This window comes from Ovis canadensis, chromosome 15, assembly GCF_042477335.2.
Source record: "Ovis canadensis isolate MfBH-ARS-UI-01 breed Bighorn chromosome 15, ARS-UI_OviCan_v2, whole genome shotgun sequence".
Classification (NCBI taxonomy): Eukaryota; Metazoa; Chordata; class Mammalia; order Artiodactyla; family Bovidae; genus Ovis; species Ovis canadensis.
In genome coordinates this window covers 54,892,845-54,909,383 of record NC_091259.1, presented here as the reverse complement: position 1 = coordinate 54,909,383, position 16,539 = coordinate 54,892,845, and the positions used below count along the sequence as shown (strand labels likewise).

General features: G+C 48.7%; 1 protein-coding gene across 1 annotated transcript; it reads left to right on the top strand.

Moving 5' to 3' along the window:
• The first annotated feature begins 257 nt into the window (after positions 1-257).
• Positions 258-11,425, top strand: CCKBR (cholecystokinin B receptor). The gene is made up of 5 exons (XM_069553530.1): positions 258-516; positions 8,794-9,045; positions 9,199-9,448; positions 9,731-9,903; positions 10,012-11,425. The coding sequence occupies exons 1-5, from the start codon at positions 366-368 to the stop codon at positions 10,548-10,550; spliced, it is 1,365 nt and encodes a 454-aa protein (XP_069409631.1). The 5' UTR covers positions 258-365; the 3' UTR covers positions 10,551-11,425.
• Positions 11,426-16,539: the final 5,114 nt, after the last annotated feature.

Genomic DNA, 16,539 nt, shown 5'->3' with positions numbered 1-16,539 from the left:
TGAAGGGGACTGGGCGGGAAGGAAATCTCTAAGAGAAGAAGGGAGAAATCTGAGGGGTGGGGTGCGGACAGGCCCCCCGGGCGGGAGGCAGGACAGCCCCCGGGCGAGGGGCGGAGGGGCGCGGGTAAGTCAGGAGCAGGAGAGCGGGGCGGAGAGTCACCTGGCTGGACAGAGGCGGACCCGAGCTTGGGAGGGAGGCGAGCAGAGGCGGGGCGCGCAGAGGAGGAGCGGAGGGACAGGGGCCAAGGTTGGGGGCGGGAACCAGGCGGGGCGCGAGCCTCAGCCGGAATCGCGGCGGGAGCAGGTGGAGCCGCAGCGGGAGCTCGCCCGGGCGAGCGCTGGGAGGCGGCGGCTGAGCCGTGGCCATGGAGCTGCTGAAGCCAAACCGGAGCGTGCTGGGATCCGGACCCGGGCCGGGGGCTTCCCTGTGCCGCCCGGGGAGCCCCCTCCTCAACGGCAGCGGCACCGGCAACCTCAGCTGTGAGCCCCCACGCATCCGCGGAGCCGGGACACGAGGTGGGTGCCTCCCTAAGCCCCCTCCGCGAGCTCCTTCTCACTGCACCCCACAACACTCACGGAGGCCCCCATAGCCTCCTCAGACGCCCACACCATCCCTTCATAGTACTCCCTCCGTCCCCAGACTGCTCCTGACACATCTGTCCTCCACAGCTCATAAAACTCCATCACAGCTTCACACTACCTGGTCACAGTCCCCTCACACCCTGGTCCCCTCGCCACCCCCAGAGCTCTTGGTCACCCCCAAAACGCATCACCTTCACCAACACACAGCCCACTGCTAGACAGAGACAGTGGGAAGGCAAGGACCTCCTCTGGCCAATCCCTTCCAAGTCTCCTTTCCTCTTGCAGTCAGTTCAGGCAGCCTCAATGGGAAAGGAAAGGAAGGAAGAAAGGCAAGACTGGGGGGATGAAGGGGGCTGGCTGCCGGCAGAGGCGGTCTGGAAGACCTGAATGGGAAGTTACAGTCAGTTACAAACAATTACAGTCTCCTGTGTTGCCCGCCCCAACCCCTTGCCTTCCCCAAGAGATCCCCTAACCTGAATTAGGCTGGATGTTGAGTTGGGGGCTGATCTCCTTTGCCCTCTTCCTCAAATCTCCTTGCCTCCCAAGCTGGAGTTCTCAAGGTTCTATACCCTCTCTCTTTTGGTGTCTCCAAGTAATGTCTCTAGGTCCCTTCCAAGCCCCCTCTCCAACCTGCCTTTCCTTAGGTTTCACCCTTCTAGAGCCTGGCTGCCCCATTCATCATCCCGCCCCTTGGGCCACCTTTCCCTCCCACCCCCAGGCTGCTCTCACTCACCCAGTCCCTGAAATGACTTTCACTCCTCCCTTCACTCCACATCTACATTTTCTTGATGACCCAGCTCCAGTCATATTTTCCCCTTCCCATACCTTTTCTTTCCTTAAGTGGTTACTAGACAGCTGCTACTATAGTCCCTAGGCTAGGTGCCAGACACACAGGACTAAACTAGAGCCTGTCTGGACTCTCATCTTCAATGCAGGAAAGAGACAAAAACCAATGGGAGAAACCACAGTCAGCATTTAGAATTCCCATAAGAGGGACCAAATTGTGGGCACCCAAAGGAGATGAGATCTGAAAACTTCACAGAGGGAACCTTGAAGCTGGAGTTCAGGAGGCAGAAAAGTAATAAGTGGGATTCCAGGAGAGGGAACAGCATTAAGCAGAAGGAAATTATTCCAAGGTCTAGAAGGGAAAGTGGGAATAAATTGTAATTGAAGGATTTATTTACCTCCATAAAATATCAAAGGCTTTCTCAGCTCACTGTTATACACTCTCTCATTCTTACACTTGGATACTTTCACTCAACAAATATTTATTGAATCAGAGATTGTGCTAGACACTAGGGACAGGAGTAAAACAAAACTGACACGGTTCTTATTTCAAGGAGCTCACAGTTCAGTCGGAGAGACAGACAAGTAAGCAGGGATTTGCCAGACAACGAGGGACGTGCCTTGAGAGGGATGTGGGAACATAGATGAGGAGCACCTCTAGCCTAGCTTAGCCTTGGGAATCAAATTTGACCTTCTGAGGAGGTAAAGGGTAAATTGAAAAAGAAATTAAAATGCTGAGGGAAGTACTCTGTGACAACCTAGAGGAGTGGGAGGGGTGGGAGATGGGAGGGAAGTTCAAGAAGGAGGGGACATATTGTATACATGTGGCTGATTCATGTTGATTCATGGCAGAAAACAGCACAATACTGTGAAGCAATTATCCTCCAATGAAAAATTTAAGAAGAAAAAACCTGAGGGAAAGTCAGCCAGATGAAGGGGCACAAAAGGCAAAAATCATCTCAAGCAGAGGAACAGTATGTATAAACACCCAGAGTTTAAATCCATGGCACTTTCGTCCAGTGTATCAGTTTCTGAGTGCCTGGAACATGTACCATAAGAGAGGAATGGTGACCACTCAGGATGAAGGCCAGCCTAGAGAGACTCCAGAAAAATGTGTAGAACTGTCTAAGGAGTATGGATTTTATCCCAAGGTCAATGGGAACTGCTGGAAGGTGAAGTCGTGCTGCCAGGATTAGTTCTGTAGTAAAGAGGGCGGATTGGAGGACAAGAGATGGGCAGAGGGGCATCCCTTTGAAGGCTACTGTGTTACGCTGGCCCTGGTGAAAGAGGATACTGGCTTAGGCTGAGCTGCTGGCAGTGGAGATGGAGAGAACTGGATGGATTGGGGAGATACTTCAGGAAGTGAAACCCACCGAACTTAATGATTTATTAGAAACGGAGAGGGAAGAAGAGGTCAAGGGGCAACATCTAGGTTTCTGGCTTAGACAACTGGGTAGTTGTGCTGTATATTGAGGATAATAAGGAAGCAGAAACATTTGAAAGAGGAGATTATCCATTCAATTTGGAACCCACTGAGTTTAAATGCCAGTGAAATATCCAGGTGGAGTTGCCCAGTAAGCTGTTGAATCCAAGGATCTGGGCTGTACAAGCTGGAAAGGAAGACTTGAAAGGTTTTTGTTTGTCTAGAGGAGGTAAGGAAAGCCATGAAACTAGATTAAATCATACAAAGATTGTGTCAGATTTAAAAAAAAAAAAAAAGAGGTCCTGGGATAGGACCTTGAGGAAGACCAAGTTTTAAAAGCCAAGCAGAAGAAGAGGAGTCCATGAAGGAGATCTAGACGAAACCATTAGAGAGACAAGAAGGCAAGGAAGAAAAAAAAAAAGGAAAATTTCAAACAGAATATCACATGCTGCCAATATAAGTCAGATAAGGTCAGAATAACATCCTTCGGATTCAATGGAAAAGACACCTTAGGAGGAGCTGTGGGGTTAGGGTTACGGTGTTATTACTGACTGTGGTCAGTTGAAGTTTGGGCCATGGAGAAGGGGTTATGAGAAGTGAACCAAGGCATGCAGATAAAAACTTCCATATGTTTTGAAGAGAGAGAGGGAGACAAAGAAAAAACAGGATAGTTCTAGAAATAACATGAGGTTGAGGAAGTGTGTGTGTGTGTGTGTACATGCACGTGCACACATAGCTTGTCTTTTGAGTGTGTACGTGTTGCAGAGAAAAAACCAGTTTTTAAATGTTGGTGGGGGATGGGCCTAGAGAGAGGGAGGCTGAGTGCAGAAGACAGAGGGGCTAGTTGATAGAGGAAGGGACCTTGAGCAAGCAGAATGTGCAGTGATTCAGAGCCCAAGCCATCTAGATGCTGCTGCCCACACACACCTGCATGTGATACCCACAGTCAGAGACTGTCAGCCACACTCACTCAGCTATTACCCCTACAGACACATCTCACCCAGGCTCACCCAGTGTTATGAGGAGAAACGTGGCTGTTACGCACATTATTCTGATATAATCCACATACACTTAAATGTTTCCAGTGTTCACTCAGAAACTGCACACAGGATGGACTTGTGGACACAGAGGGGAAGGAGAGGGTGGGACAAATTGCGAGAATAGCATTGAGATATATGCATTACCATTTGCAAAACAGATAGCTAGTGGGAGGCTATGGTATAGCCCAGGGAGCTCAGCTCAGTGCTCTGTGATGACCTAGACAGGCGGAAGGAGGAGGGGTGGGAAGGAGGCTCCAGGGGGAGAGGACATGCTTATACACACAGCTAATTCATGTTGTTGTACAGCAGAAACCAACAAAGCCTTGTAAAGCAATTACACTGCAATTTACAAAATAAATAGAATGGGAAAAAAAGAAGGTACCCACAGAAAAACAGACTTCACCCACACTTACTTTAATATTGCCCATTGTCATTTCGATGTTACTCATCCATCAAATATACATGCTTTCATTTTTTTTATTATCCACATATAATCAAATACTATTCATGCTTACTTAAGGAACCCATCTCCAGGTATCACCTATAAAGTCTACCTATATATAGATATATTACCTATATATCTGTTACCTAGATACAACTCTTACATATTCAGATAATACCTGCAAAGACTCAAATACTACCTGTGGTCATTCAGATGCTGTTATTTTACTCAATCAGGTTAACATCCTAATCTGTTAGCATTTCATATGTACACTCACTTAAATATTGCCCACACACTTTCATATTACTTCTGCTCAGTCGTCTAGGACCACCATCAGCTGGATATTTCCCTCATTCACACACAGACCTCTGAATGTAACCCATGCTTCCTGTAGACGTTACCTACAAACAAGGTGTTATCTGTAGACCCTCGCTTATTCAAATGTTACAACACTTCCTCAGATATTACCTAAACTTAAAAGTAACCCACACTCAATCAGATATTACTTATAGACACATAGCTGTTACCCTTCTCCAGATATTGCACACAGAAATATGTGTTAATCTCACCCATCCAGATATCATCTCTAATACTCAAGTATTCCCAAGGCTTACTCCACTCCCATTCACAATCAGCTGGATGATATCCATGCTCACCACAGAAGCACGGGTACTACTTTGATGTCCGTGTGATGGGTAACCAAACCCAACACACCAGTGAACGGCAGGATCTGAGGCATCAGCAGCTTCACTGTTCTGTGGAATTATTTCTTAGAAAAGCCTGTTCTTGTCTTATGTGAAATCATCTGGATTTTTGTACCCACACTTCTCTGTCCTCATGTGGACGGAACAAATGCAGATGCTCTAGACACCAGAAGCAGAACTGGACTGTTCCAGTCTTCCGAGTCCCCTGGTCTGACTTCTGATCTGCTCGCGTGGCACAGTGGTAAACAAACCACCTGCCAATGTAGAAGACGTAAGAGACTCGGGTTCAATCCCTGGGTCAGGAAGATCCTCTGGGTGAGGGCGTGGCAACCCACACCAGTGTTCTTGCCTGGAGAATCCCATGGACAGAGGAGCCTGGTGGCCTACAGTCCATAGAGTCACAAAGAGTCCCACATGACTGACGATTTAGCACACACTCATCCCCAGCAGAATGACACCCACAGGTAGACTGTCAAGGCACTGATGGCTGTACCCCAGATGAACAAATGAGAAGTGTGCTTTTCACAACTTAGAGTGCCATCCAGATTTAGGTGTGATTATTGAATCAAGAACTAGTAGAAAGGGAGCTCCTGGTGGTCCAGCGGTTAGGACTCAGTGCTGGCACTGCTGGGGCTCCACAGTGCAGCCAAAAAAAAGAAAAATCTAGTTGAAGAGAAACATCCAGAGGACAGAGGAGGATGTGAGAGAGATGATAGGACTAGAGAGATAAGGGATGGGAGGAGAGGAGAGGAGAAGGGTGTAGAGGGGCAGTGGACTGAAAGGAGACACAAAAAAATGCAAGGTAGACCACCTGTTCTATATTCTTGGGTCCAAGGACCTCTCTGACAGAGATCCCCCCTCCCAAATGTTATTTCTCCCTATACACACACATATACACACACACCTCAAATTGTCACACATAAGCAAACCTTCCATAAGCCTCCCCTGCAGAGAGGGAGCCCAGCTTCTAAATGAGACATAGACAGTTTGCGTGTAATAGTAAAAGTAACACATCCCAAATCACAGCCTGTTATTGACCCCTTCCCCTGTACCACCTAAAAGATTCTCCAACATGGGTCTCCAAAGAAACAGAGGCAGTGAGGCAGCAAGGAGAGTGCATGCTGGAGCTTTAGAAGCACAGAGATGAAGGATGGATGAGGAGAAACAGAGCAGATGCATTTATATGGACAGTGACAGAGATACAGTTAAGATTCATTAGCAAGCAGGTGTTAACACCTCCTGTGCAGGAAGCATTATGCCAAATGCTAGGGACATGCTGAAGAACAAGATGGGCATTGCCCCTGCCCTCAAGAGCTCATAGTCCAGTGGCAGAGGCAGAACATGACCATAATAACAGGGTAAGAAATGCCAGGGTAGAGTATGACAGAGAAGTGAGGGAGCAGCAGGAGACAAAGCCTTTTGGAAATGTAGAGACAAGATTCTGCTCCGATTCGGCTCCTTACTTGCTGTGTGCTCTGAGGAAGTAATGTCTGTCATTCCTGGACCCAGTGAGGGTACTATAAACTGCTTAGTCGCTCAGTCGTGTCTGACTTTTTGCGACCCCATGGACTCTAGCCTGCCAGGTTCCTCTGAGCATGGGATTTTTCAGTCAATACTACTGGACTGCATTGCCATTTCCTTCTCCAGGGAATCTTCCCAACCCAGGAATCGAACCCGCATCTCCTGTGTCTCCTGCATTGCAGACATTTCAGTTAGGAGGTTTCTTGTAAATAGCACTTCCTTGAAGTCTGCAACAACTTCTGGATAAGTACATAACTACTGATATGGGGAAAAAAACAGTTTAATTTGGGAATTAAGGCGAAAGTCAGCCAATGTACAGGGCTATGGAGAGTGATGCAGCTCTGGGCCCTTCCCTCCCCCAACCTGGTAGGCTCTGTCCCTGCCCTCTTTCCTTCCAACCTCCAGTCTCCCTCACACTGAGGCCATGGGCACAGGTGACTGGGTCCAGTTTAATTCAATTCAGTTTTGTCTTGGTTGTGATATGGCTGCCCAGTGATGAACCGTTCCCCCCAACAGGCAATGACACAAGTGAACGGGGTCAGCCCTTTGTCCTGCCCAGCAGTGCTACGTGTCCTTCCTGTGAGCTCCCAGAGCATTCTGTCATTCTTCAACCTCACTTCTTATCACACTGTGTGACAGATATCTATTTATATGTCTGAGTTTCCCTCTAGACTTCTAGAATGTGAGCTCTCAGATGAGAGCTCTCAGAGCATTTGTCATGTTCATCTCTTTGTCCCCAGTGCCTAGTATAAAGATAATCCTCTGAAATGCTTGTGGAGTGAGAGGGAATGTTTATAGATAATTAAAATACAAGGCAGAAAGTAAAGGCTGTTCTAACAGGTGTGTAGGGAACATGCATGGGTCAGAAGAAGGGGAGATTAGCTCCAAATAAGGTGCCCAGAGAGGCCTTATAGAGGAGGGAGCAGTCAGTCTGAGTCTTGAAAGACAATAGTAAGTAGGAGTTCACTAGATAACAGAAAACAAGTTTATTATTAAGAGTCCTTCCCTGGTGGCTCAGACAGTAAAGCACCTGCCTATAATGCGGGAGACCCGGTTTCAATCCCTGGGTGGGGAAGATCCCCTGGAGAAGGAAATGGCAACCCACTCCGGTATTCTTGACTGGAAAATCCCATGGATGGAGGAGCCTGGTAGGCTACAGTCCATGGGGTCCCAAAAAGTCAGACACGACTGAGCGACTTCACTTTCACTTTCAGTGGAGGGAGGAGGGTATTGATAGTGGTAGGGGCGCAGTGAAAGAGCAGTTTAGGCTGAAAAACCAATGTGAGCAAAGGAGGGTCATGAGTGCACCTGATGCTTCCCAGAAACTGAGTCATCTGGTGGCTTAAATGAGTGCATTGCAGGGATGAGGTGAGAGGAGGAAAAGGCCAGTTGTGGGAGAATCTTGATGACAAGATGAAGACAGTTGAGAGTAGGTAAAGGGTCTTTTTGCTTGTTTATTTAGTGATTATTGTTGCTTTTTAAGACAATAAAGACATGATCAGACCTGTGTCTCCAAAGATAGCAGTCAACAGGGTTGAATGCTACCAGGAGGTCATCAAGTAGAATAGGCTGAGAAAGGACCTTTGGATTTGGTAGTTAAAGCTTAGTAATCATGAAAAGAAGTGTAATGGACACTTATGAACAGTAATGGGGAAGAGGTCACTGAATTGTAATAGATTGAGGAGTGGATGAAAAGATGCAAATAATCTCTTCAAAAAGTTTGGCTGCAAAGAGAAGGAAGGATTTGGAGCAAACCTTGAGAACAGACAGGGTTTCTTAAGGAAGGGTAGAGTTAGGCCACTTTAACTAGGCTTCTAGAGGTTAAACGGAGAAGGCAATGGCACCCCACTCCAGTACTCTTGCCTGGAAAATCCCATGGACGGAGGAGCCTGGTAGGCTGCAGTCCATGGGGTCTGGAAGAGTCAGACACGACTGAGTGACTTCACTTTCACTTTTCACTTTCATGCATTGGAGAAGGAAATGGCAACCCACTCCAGTGTTCTTGCCTGGAGAATCCCAGGGACGGGGGAGCCTGGTGGGCTGCTGTCTATGGGGTCGCACAGAGTCGGACACGACTGAAGCGACTTAGCAGCAGCAGCAGAGGTTAAAAGGGTAACAGATTCAAGTTCACCATTTACTGAGTGGATCCTGGGCCAGTGAGGGAGGGGGAGGATTTGAGAAGCAGGTGATCTGGCTGGGTAGTGGGGCTTGAAGAGTTGGGAATAAGTGAGACTGGATAGCCCAGCTGAGTCGGGGCCAGACCCCCTCCTGCCACCTCACCTCTTTCCTACCCAGAATTGGAGCTGGCCATTAGGGTCACCCTCTACGCTGTGATCTTTCTGATGAGTGTTGGAGGAAATGTGCTCATCATCGTGGTCCTGGGGCTGAGCCGCCGTCTGAGGACCGTCACCAATGCCTTTCTGCTCTCACTGGCAGTCAGCGACCTCCTGCTGGCTGTGGCTTGCATGCCCTTCACCCTCCTGCCCAATCTCATGGGCACATTTATCTTCGGCACAGTCGTCTGCAAGGCGGTTTCCTACTTCATGGGTAGGTAAACAATCGCCCTGCCTCCCTTGGCCCTCTCCTCTTCTAAAGTCCTTGCCGCATGTAGAGGGGTCTGTCTTCACCTGGAGTGTGGAAGTCACACTGGGGAGTGTGTAGCGCAAGTTTCCTAGGTAACCCTTTCCTCTTCCCTCCTAGGGGTGTCTGTGAGCGTGTCCACGCTAAGCCTCGTGGCCATCGCCCTGGAGCGGTACAGCGCCATCTGCCGACCACTGCAGGCGCGCGTGTGGCAGACGCGCTCCCACGCGGCTCGTGTAATCGTAGCCACGTGGATGCTGTCCGGACTGCTCATGGTGCCCTATCCAGTGTACACTGCCGTGCAGCCAGCAGGGCCTCGTGTCTTGCAATGCATGCACCGGTGGCCCAGTGCGCGGGTCCGCCAAACCTGGTGAGGGTGCCTATTACCCATTCCTGAGAATTCCCTTTTCTTATCTCCATCACTCACAAGCATTACCCAGAATCTTACTCCAACAATTATCACGACCCACCGCCCTGAGATCCCCATTCGGGGCTCCTCCCCAGTTCTCTAGCCCTTCCCAGCTGTTCCCCTAATCCTACTTCTACCTCTGGGACGTGGTCACCAGCCCTAGAAACACAGTTCTTCAGTCTTCCTCCGTCAGTGATTATAGCTGGACAGGGGCCCACTGACTGGTCTGCGCTCTGTCTCCAGGTCGGTACTGCTGCTCCTGCTCTTGTTTTTCGTGCCTGGGGTGGTCATGGCGGTGGCCTACGGGCTTATCTCCCGTGAGCTCTACTTAGGGCTTCGCTTTGACCGTGACAGTGACAGCGAGAGCCAGAGCCGGGTCGGAAGTCAGGGAGGGCTGCCCGGTGGCGCCGGACAAGGTGTGTGAAATCCAGGAGGGGGCGGGATTTGGGGAAGGGGCGGGACATAAAGTGGGTGGGGCGGAAATGTGTGCGATTTGGAGGATTCAGCCCACGGTTTGTGCTCAGGTCCTGCCCAGGCGAACGGACGTTGCCGGTCTGAGACCCGACTGGCGGGTGAGGACGGCGACGGCTGTTATGTGCAGCTTCCGCGCTCCCGGCCTGCACTGGAGATGTCTGCCCTGACCGCGCCCACACCTGGCCCAGGATCCGGCACCCGGCCTGCCCAGGCCAAGCTGCTGGCTAAGAAGCGCGTGGTGCGGATGTTACTGGTGATCGTTGTGCTTTTTTTCCTGTGTTGGTTGCCGGTGTACAGCGCCAACACGTGGCGCGCCTTCGATGGCCCCGGCGCACATCGTGCACTCTCGGGTGCGCCCATCTCCTTCATCCACTTGCTAAGCTACGCCTCTGCCTGTGTCAACCCCCTGGTCTACTGCTTCATGCACCGTCGCTTTCGCCAGGCCTGCCTTGACACCTGCACCCGCTGCTGTCCTCGGCCTCCCCGGGCTCGCCCCAGACCTCTGCCGGACGAGGACCCTCCCACCCCCTCCATCGCCTCACTGTCCAGGCTGAGCTATACCACCATCAGCACGCTGGGGCCTGGCTGAGGGGTGGAGCGGGAGCGGGGCTGAGGCAGGACAGACGGATTCCTACCAGCTCAGCCCCGTCCAAACACACAAGAGACGCAGCTGACACGAGAGACTGACTAACCCCAATGGCCAGGAGAGGGTGGCTTACCTGACACTAAGAAAACAAACCAGACCCTCACACAGAAAAGGAGGCACTCAGTGAGGGACAGCCTGGCACACAGAGCCAGGGCACTGACCTTGGACAGACCCAGCGTCCCTAGCCATGGACTGTCTCCACACTGTGGAAACCGACAGGGGCTGACCTGCCTCTCACGCGTACAGCAGGGGCATTGAATCTTTCAGGGCTCTGGAGCCTGGCACAGAAATGACTCCTGAGATGCTCCACTGTGCCCATAGTTTGACCTCACAGTGCCCTTCCCCAATCAGTGCTGCAAACACCAACCTGCCTAATCTCACACTCCCCGGACCAACGAGCTGTTTTGCACTAAGAAGTCCCTTCATTCCTTTCCAGTTAAATAATCCCTCACCGGACTTTTTCAAGAAATAACAAATGACTTGGTTTCCCCCTCAATTTCCTTTTTGGACTTTTCTGGGGCACGTGAGGGGGCACAGGATTTGGGAGACTTCTCTGTCAGGTCCCCCCCCCCTGCTGCTCACTCCTGTGCATGACCCCCTGCCAAAAAGCCCATGGTCTAAGTCTAGATGAGGCTGTGTGAATTCCCTCTAAGTGGTCAACCTGGACCCACCTCACACCACAGTCATGAAGCTGGGAATGAGGATGGGGTGGGATATGCATGACGCACCATCATTCCTAAGCACATTGTCCTAAAGTGGTCCCCTTGTTAGGGTACTGTATTAATAGATGCTTATTAAAATTTTAATGAAAAAAGGAAGCACCGTATGTTAAGAGTCAGTTTATTCACTGTGTATTTGTAATAATATGGGGTCAGAACATAACAGATAAACAGAATTAAAGAGTTGGGCCTTTTAATGCACTGTTACCTGTGGAAGCACCTTTTACTGGCCAGCAACAAGGAGAAGTGCGGTCGGAAAGGAGGTAGGGGGCTGAACCTGAATGAAAGTCCCGGAAATCAGTCTCCCTGTTGACTCTAAGACTGATCCAGCCCCAGAGAGAGGCAGAGACAGCAAATCACCCCTCCACACATACAGTGACAAGCCAGGAAGAACAGACGATCTCACCGAGGGAACACAGAAATAGACAGAGGTGTGGTATGCTAGGAGAGGGCTCCTTGACACTTCATCTTGTAACAGGTAGAGAAACTGCGACCCAGCACAAGAAAGAAAGCGGCTCAAGATCATACAAGAAATTAAAGCAAGACAGAAATAATCTTATTGAAGTAGACACTGAGCTGGAGGTGGAAGAGAAGCCAGACCCTCTGGTGTCGATCCAAACTTTGTGAGCCTGGAGCTTATAAAATTGGGTGTCCCTTTTTTAAGGAAAAAAAAAAATACAAAATTACAGCTACAAAATTGCTAGGACACTGACCAGGGCCTTGGAAGAGATCGCTGCAAGAGAGGATTCCTGAGATGTAAGCTCCATTAGCTTCACAGCCAATAATACCTCTAAAATCCACCCACTAACGACATTGAGCAAACACTGGATGAAGTGAAGGGCAGTGAGAAAGGAGAGTGGTCTGTTTACCAGTTCTGAGCTGCTCCTATCCATCCTCTCTGCAGGGCTCTCGGCTGCAAGAGGCAGGAGGAAGGAAGAAAAGGAGGGAGAAGGCGTTCCAAGCTGTCAACTAAGACAGTACTGGTTAAAAATAGAATCCCAGCTGGTCGGAGTTGTGGAAAGCAAGATATTGGGCCTTGCTCACTCATGCCAGCTTTTCCAGGGGGTGGGAGTAGGTTTGCCCACAGCCTTCACGGCACTCCCTGATCCTCATTCCCACCATCCTTTCTGAAGGAGATACAGCCTTGAAGAGGGTCCCCCACTGTCAGTCCCTCCAGCTTGGGCCCAGGTTCCTAATGTCCATCAGATGGTGATGGGGAGCTCAGTAAGGGAGGGCTGATACTCATAGCTCATGAGCTCATGGAGAGCTCATACTCCAAGCCTTTAAGCCTAGAATATGAGCTCAAGTATGGTGGTCCAGGGCTACCCTAGAACCTAGCACATAGGCACAGCCTGAATAATGCCATTTCCCACACTATGCAGTCTTTTCTTCTACAGAATACTTACACATCCGTCACCCTGTGCCCTATCTAGTTACCCGATGTGGAATTTGGGGTCCTTCCATCTATTTCCCATCTCTGGAAATCTGACAAAACATTTCAGGTACAAATTTTAATATCACTGTCTCCATGAAATCCTGCTTGGTCATCCTCACAAAGCTTGTCTGCTCCTAGAGTACTTACTGCTTTCTCTCTTCTAGCATAGTTATTTATGTTCCAGCCAGATTTCCCATCCTGGGCAGGGAACAGAATGATGTCATGGGAAGATGACTGAGCCTGGGCCTAGAAGGTGGAGTGATGGATGGAGTAGGGGTGAAATCCAATGCTTCTTGATTCTGTGTGACAGGAGTTTATATATACTAATTTATCTCATTCTCAAAACTCTTCTCCAGAACATTTCTCTTCACTTGACAGAAGAGGAAAGTGAAGCTGAGAAAGCTTAAGGGAGTTACATGAGGCCCTGCAGCTAGAAGGGAGACAGGAACTGAGCTCAGGTTGCCTCTAAAGCTTTGTTTCCTTCCATTATGCTGTTTTGCCTTCCTTCAAACCTTAAAGATCTGGGTACCAGTGGTCCTGCCTTTTAAAAGTTGTGTGATTTTGTGCAACTTATCTCAATGAATCTCAGTCTCACCTGTAAAATGCAAAGAATTACATTATCTTCTGCAATATTATGATTTATAAGAAATATATATTAATGTATATATCTAGCCAATCTTTGTCCTATTCCTGGCACAGAGCTCCTTGGAATTTCCTAAGTGTTGAGAGCCCATGATGCTGGGAGGGATTGGGGGCAGGAGGAGAAGGGGACAACAGAGGATGAGATGGCTGGATGGCATCACTGACTCAATGGACGTGAGTCTGAGTGAACTCCGGGAGTTGGTGATGGACAGGGAGGTCTGACCTGCTGCAATTCATGGGGTCGCAAAGAGTCGGACACAACTGAGCGACTGAAATGAACTGAACTGAACTGAACTGAGAGCCCATAAGGTGTCTTTTATTATGTTAATGTAGTCACTTTTGGAAAATCCCTAGATCACCTAAGGATGGAAGCTGGTTTGTCAGAGAAACTAACAGAAATCAACAGAGTAATCAGAGTCTGAGTCAATATAAGAGATGAAGGTTTGATCCCTGGGTTGAGAAGATCCCCTGGAGGAGGAAATGGCAACCCACTCCAGTATTCTTGTCTGGGAAATCCCATGGACAGAGGAACCTGGCAGGCTGGGGGGGGGGGTGGGGGGGTGGGGGGGGTGGGGGGGGTGGGGGGGGTGGGGGGGTGGGGGGGGTGGGGGGGTGGGGGGGGTGGGGGGGTGGGGGGGGTGGGGGGGTGGGGGGGGTGGGGGGGCAGATCTCTTTTTTGCCTTAAACCAGAGATAATCCCTTGATCCTTCTAAATTAAGGCATATGGGCTTCCCAGATGGCTCCGTGGTAAAGAATCCACCTGCCAATGCAGGAAACGTGGGTTTGATCCCTGGGTCAAGAAGATCCCCTGGAATAAGAAATGTCAAACCACTCCAATATTCTTAACTGGGAAATCCCATGGACAGAGGAGCCTGGCAGGCTACAGTCCATGGAGTCGCAAGAGTCAGACATGACTGAGTGACTGAGCTCAAGCACACACGTACAATCCTCCAGGAAGTAACAAGCAGCAATTCAGGAAATTTAAAGGCCAGCCCCTGGCCTGCCTAGATGTGGGGATCTGTAGTTCATCCCAGAAAAGAGAAGAGTATAGGGTGGCTGAGGCAGGAAGCCTGGCTTTAAGTGCACCGAGAGAGGGAGAGGGCCCTCACATTGTCAGGGAACAGCTGCACCCACCAACTTGAAATGGTGATGCAGGTCAAACCAGAATTAGGCAGCAAAAGTGGGGATCTGGCCAAAGGAGACCAATACGCAGCTCCAGGGTAAAGAGCTAACAACAGTTAACCTGGTCTGAAAACCGATCTCACTGGAAGGATCTGGTACCCGGTATGCCCCAATGCCGTTAACTATGGATTGACTAGATCTGACTGGTTACTTTCTATTTCTGAGCCTCACTTTCCCTCATCTGTTGGTATCCCTCACTTGGAAATATTTCATGGCTTGCTATGTAGTTGTGAAGGCTACGTGAGCTGGAGCAGCTGTCTCGCAAGGAAACACACAAGCTCAGGAAGCTTATTAGACACCCTAGCATTGAGAGCATGCTGGCAGCCACTGCCATAAGTAATCCAAAATAAAAATAATACTGAATCATAACATCATGTAATAAAGTCCAATAAACTGCCTTTCCCATGAGGAGTACTTTAGAGTCTTTTTTTTTTATCTCAAACACTGATTTACTTATTTAATATTTTTATTAGTCATATATACACATAGTTCAAAGGGAATTCCTAGGTTGGTCAGTGGTAAAGAACCCACCTGCCAATGCAGGAGATTCAGGAGATGCAGCGTCGACCCTGGGTCAAGGAGAGCCTCTGGAGGAGGAAATGGCAACCCAGCCCAGTAATCTTCCAGAAATATCCCATGGACAGAGGAGCCTGGTGGACCTTAGTCTATGGTGTCACAAAGAGTCAGATACGACTGAGGACACATACACACATAGTTTAAAGAATCGTGTATTCTACAATATCAAGACAAACAGCAGTCCTCAGACCTCTAACTTGATCATTTCCCCTCCTACAGAGGGAATTACTTTCAAATCTCTTATCCATTTTTTCCTAGTATTTATTACCATGTCTTTTAACAACATGCTAATATTACTTCTGGTTCTTCTGTTTGGCAGTATTATCTATTGGCCACTCTCCAAGGAAGATGAGGGTTTAACTCTCATTTCCACCAACCAGACGCACACACTCCTATATCCCCTTTTCACCCAATAAAATAATAAGATGTCACTGCTGCTGTTTAGTCACTAAGTTGTGTCCACCTCTGTGCGAGCTTAAGGACTATAGCCTACCAGGCTCCTCTGCAATTTTCCAGGCAAGAACACTGGAGTGAGTTGCCATTTCTTTCTCCAAAATAATAGCATAATTTTTGTTATTGTGACATCCAGGCACCAAAGTGATCCCCAGTGATATTCACCTCCTTGTATTCTGACTCTTTGTAGTCCTGTTTCACTTCACAGGGCTGTGTACGTAACCAACAAAATATCAGAGTGTTTAATAAAGATGGGATCCCACTCCGCACTTGTACAACGTGGCCTAACTCACTTCACCTTAATCCATCCCTGTTGAACTTTATCTTAAACATTTTGATGTTTTTGTTCATTGTGGATTTTTTGGCATAAAATTTAACATTTTTAATATTGCATAAAGTATTTTTAATGATCATTAAATTTTTTGATGCTGTTTTAAATCTTTCACCCAAAATAAGAAAGTATCTTAGTCTTGGCCCTAACATATCCTAGTAGCTTCTTAAGAAAGAATGCATGGAAAGTAAACTTTTGGAAAGTAATCTTTATGTCTGAAAGTGTTAGTTTCTCAGTCACGTCCAACTCTTTGCAGCCCCCATGGACTGTAGCCTACCAGGCTCTTCTGTGTGTGGAATTCTTCAGGCAAGAATACAGGAGTGGGTAACCGTTCCCTTCTCCAGGGGATCTTCCTGGCCCAGGGATTGAACCCTGCTCTCCTGCATTGCAGCAGATTCTTTCCCATCTGAGCCACAGGGAAGTCTTTGTCTATATATGTGTAATTCACCCTCACACTGGACTCCTAGTTTGGCCAGATATACAAGTCCAGGTTGGGAATTTTTTAACCTATATGTTGAAGATATTCTTTTGAAGACCAGAGTCATTTGACTTCTGATCCTTTGCTCCACAATAGTGGCTATCGATTTTGGAATT

Coding starts and splice junctions, on each gene's coding strand:
- CCKBR (XM_069553530.1), top strand. CDS start 366: ATGGAGCTGCTGAAGCCAAACCGGAGCGTGCTGGGATCCGGACCCGGG. Junction 9,046..9,198: donor GGCGGTTTCCTACTTCATGG/GTAGGTAAACAA, acceptor CTTCCCTCCTAG/GGGTGTCTGTGAGCGTGTCC. Junction 9,904..10,011: donor GCCCGGTGGCGCCGGACAAG/GTGTGTGAAATC, acceptor GTTTGTGCTCAG/GTCCTGCCCAGGCGAACGGA.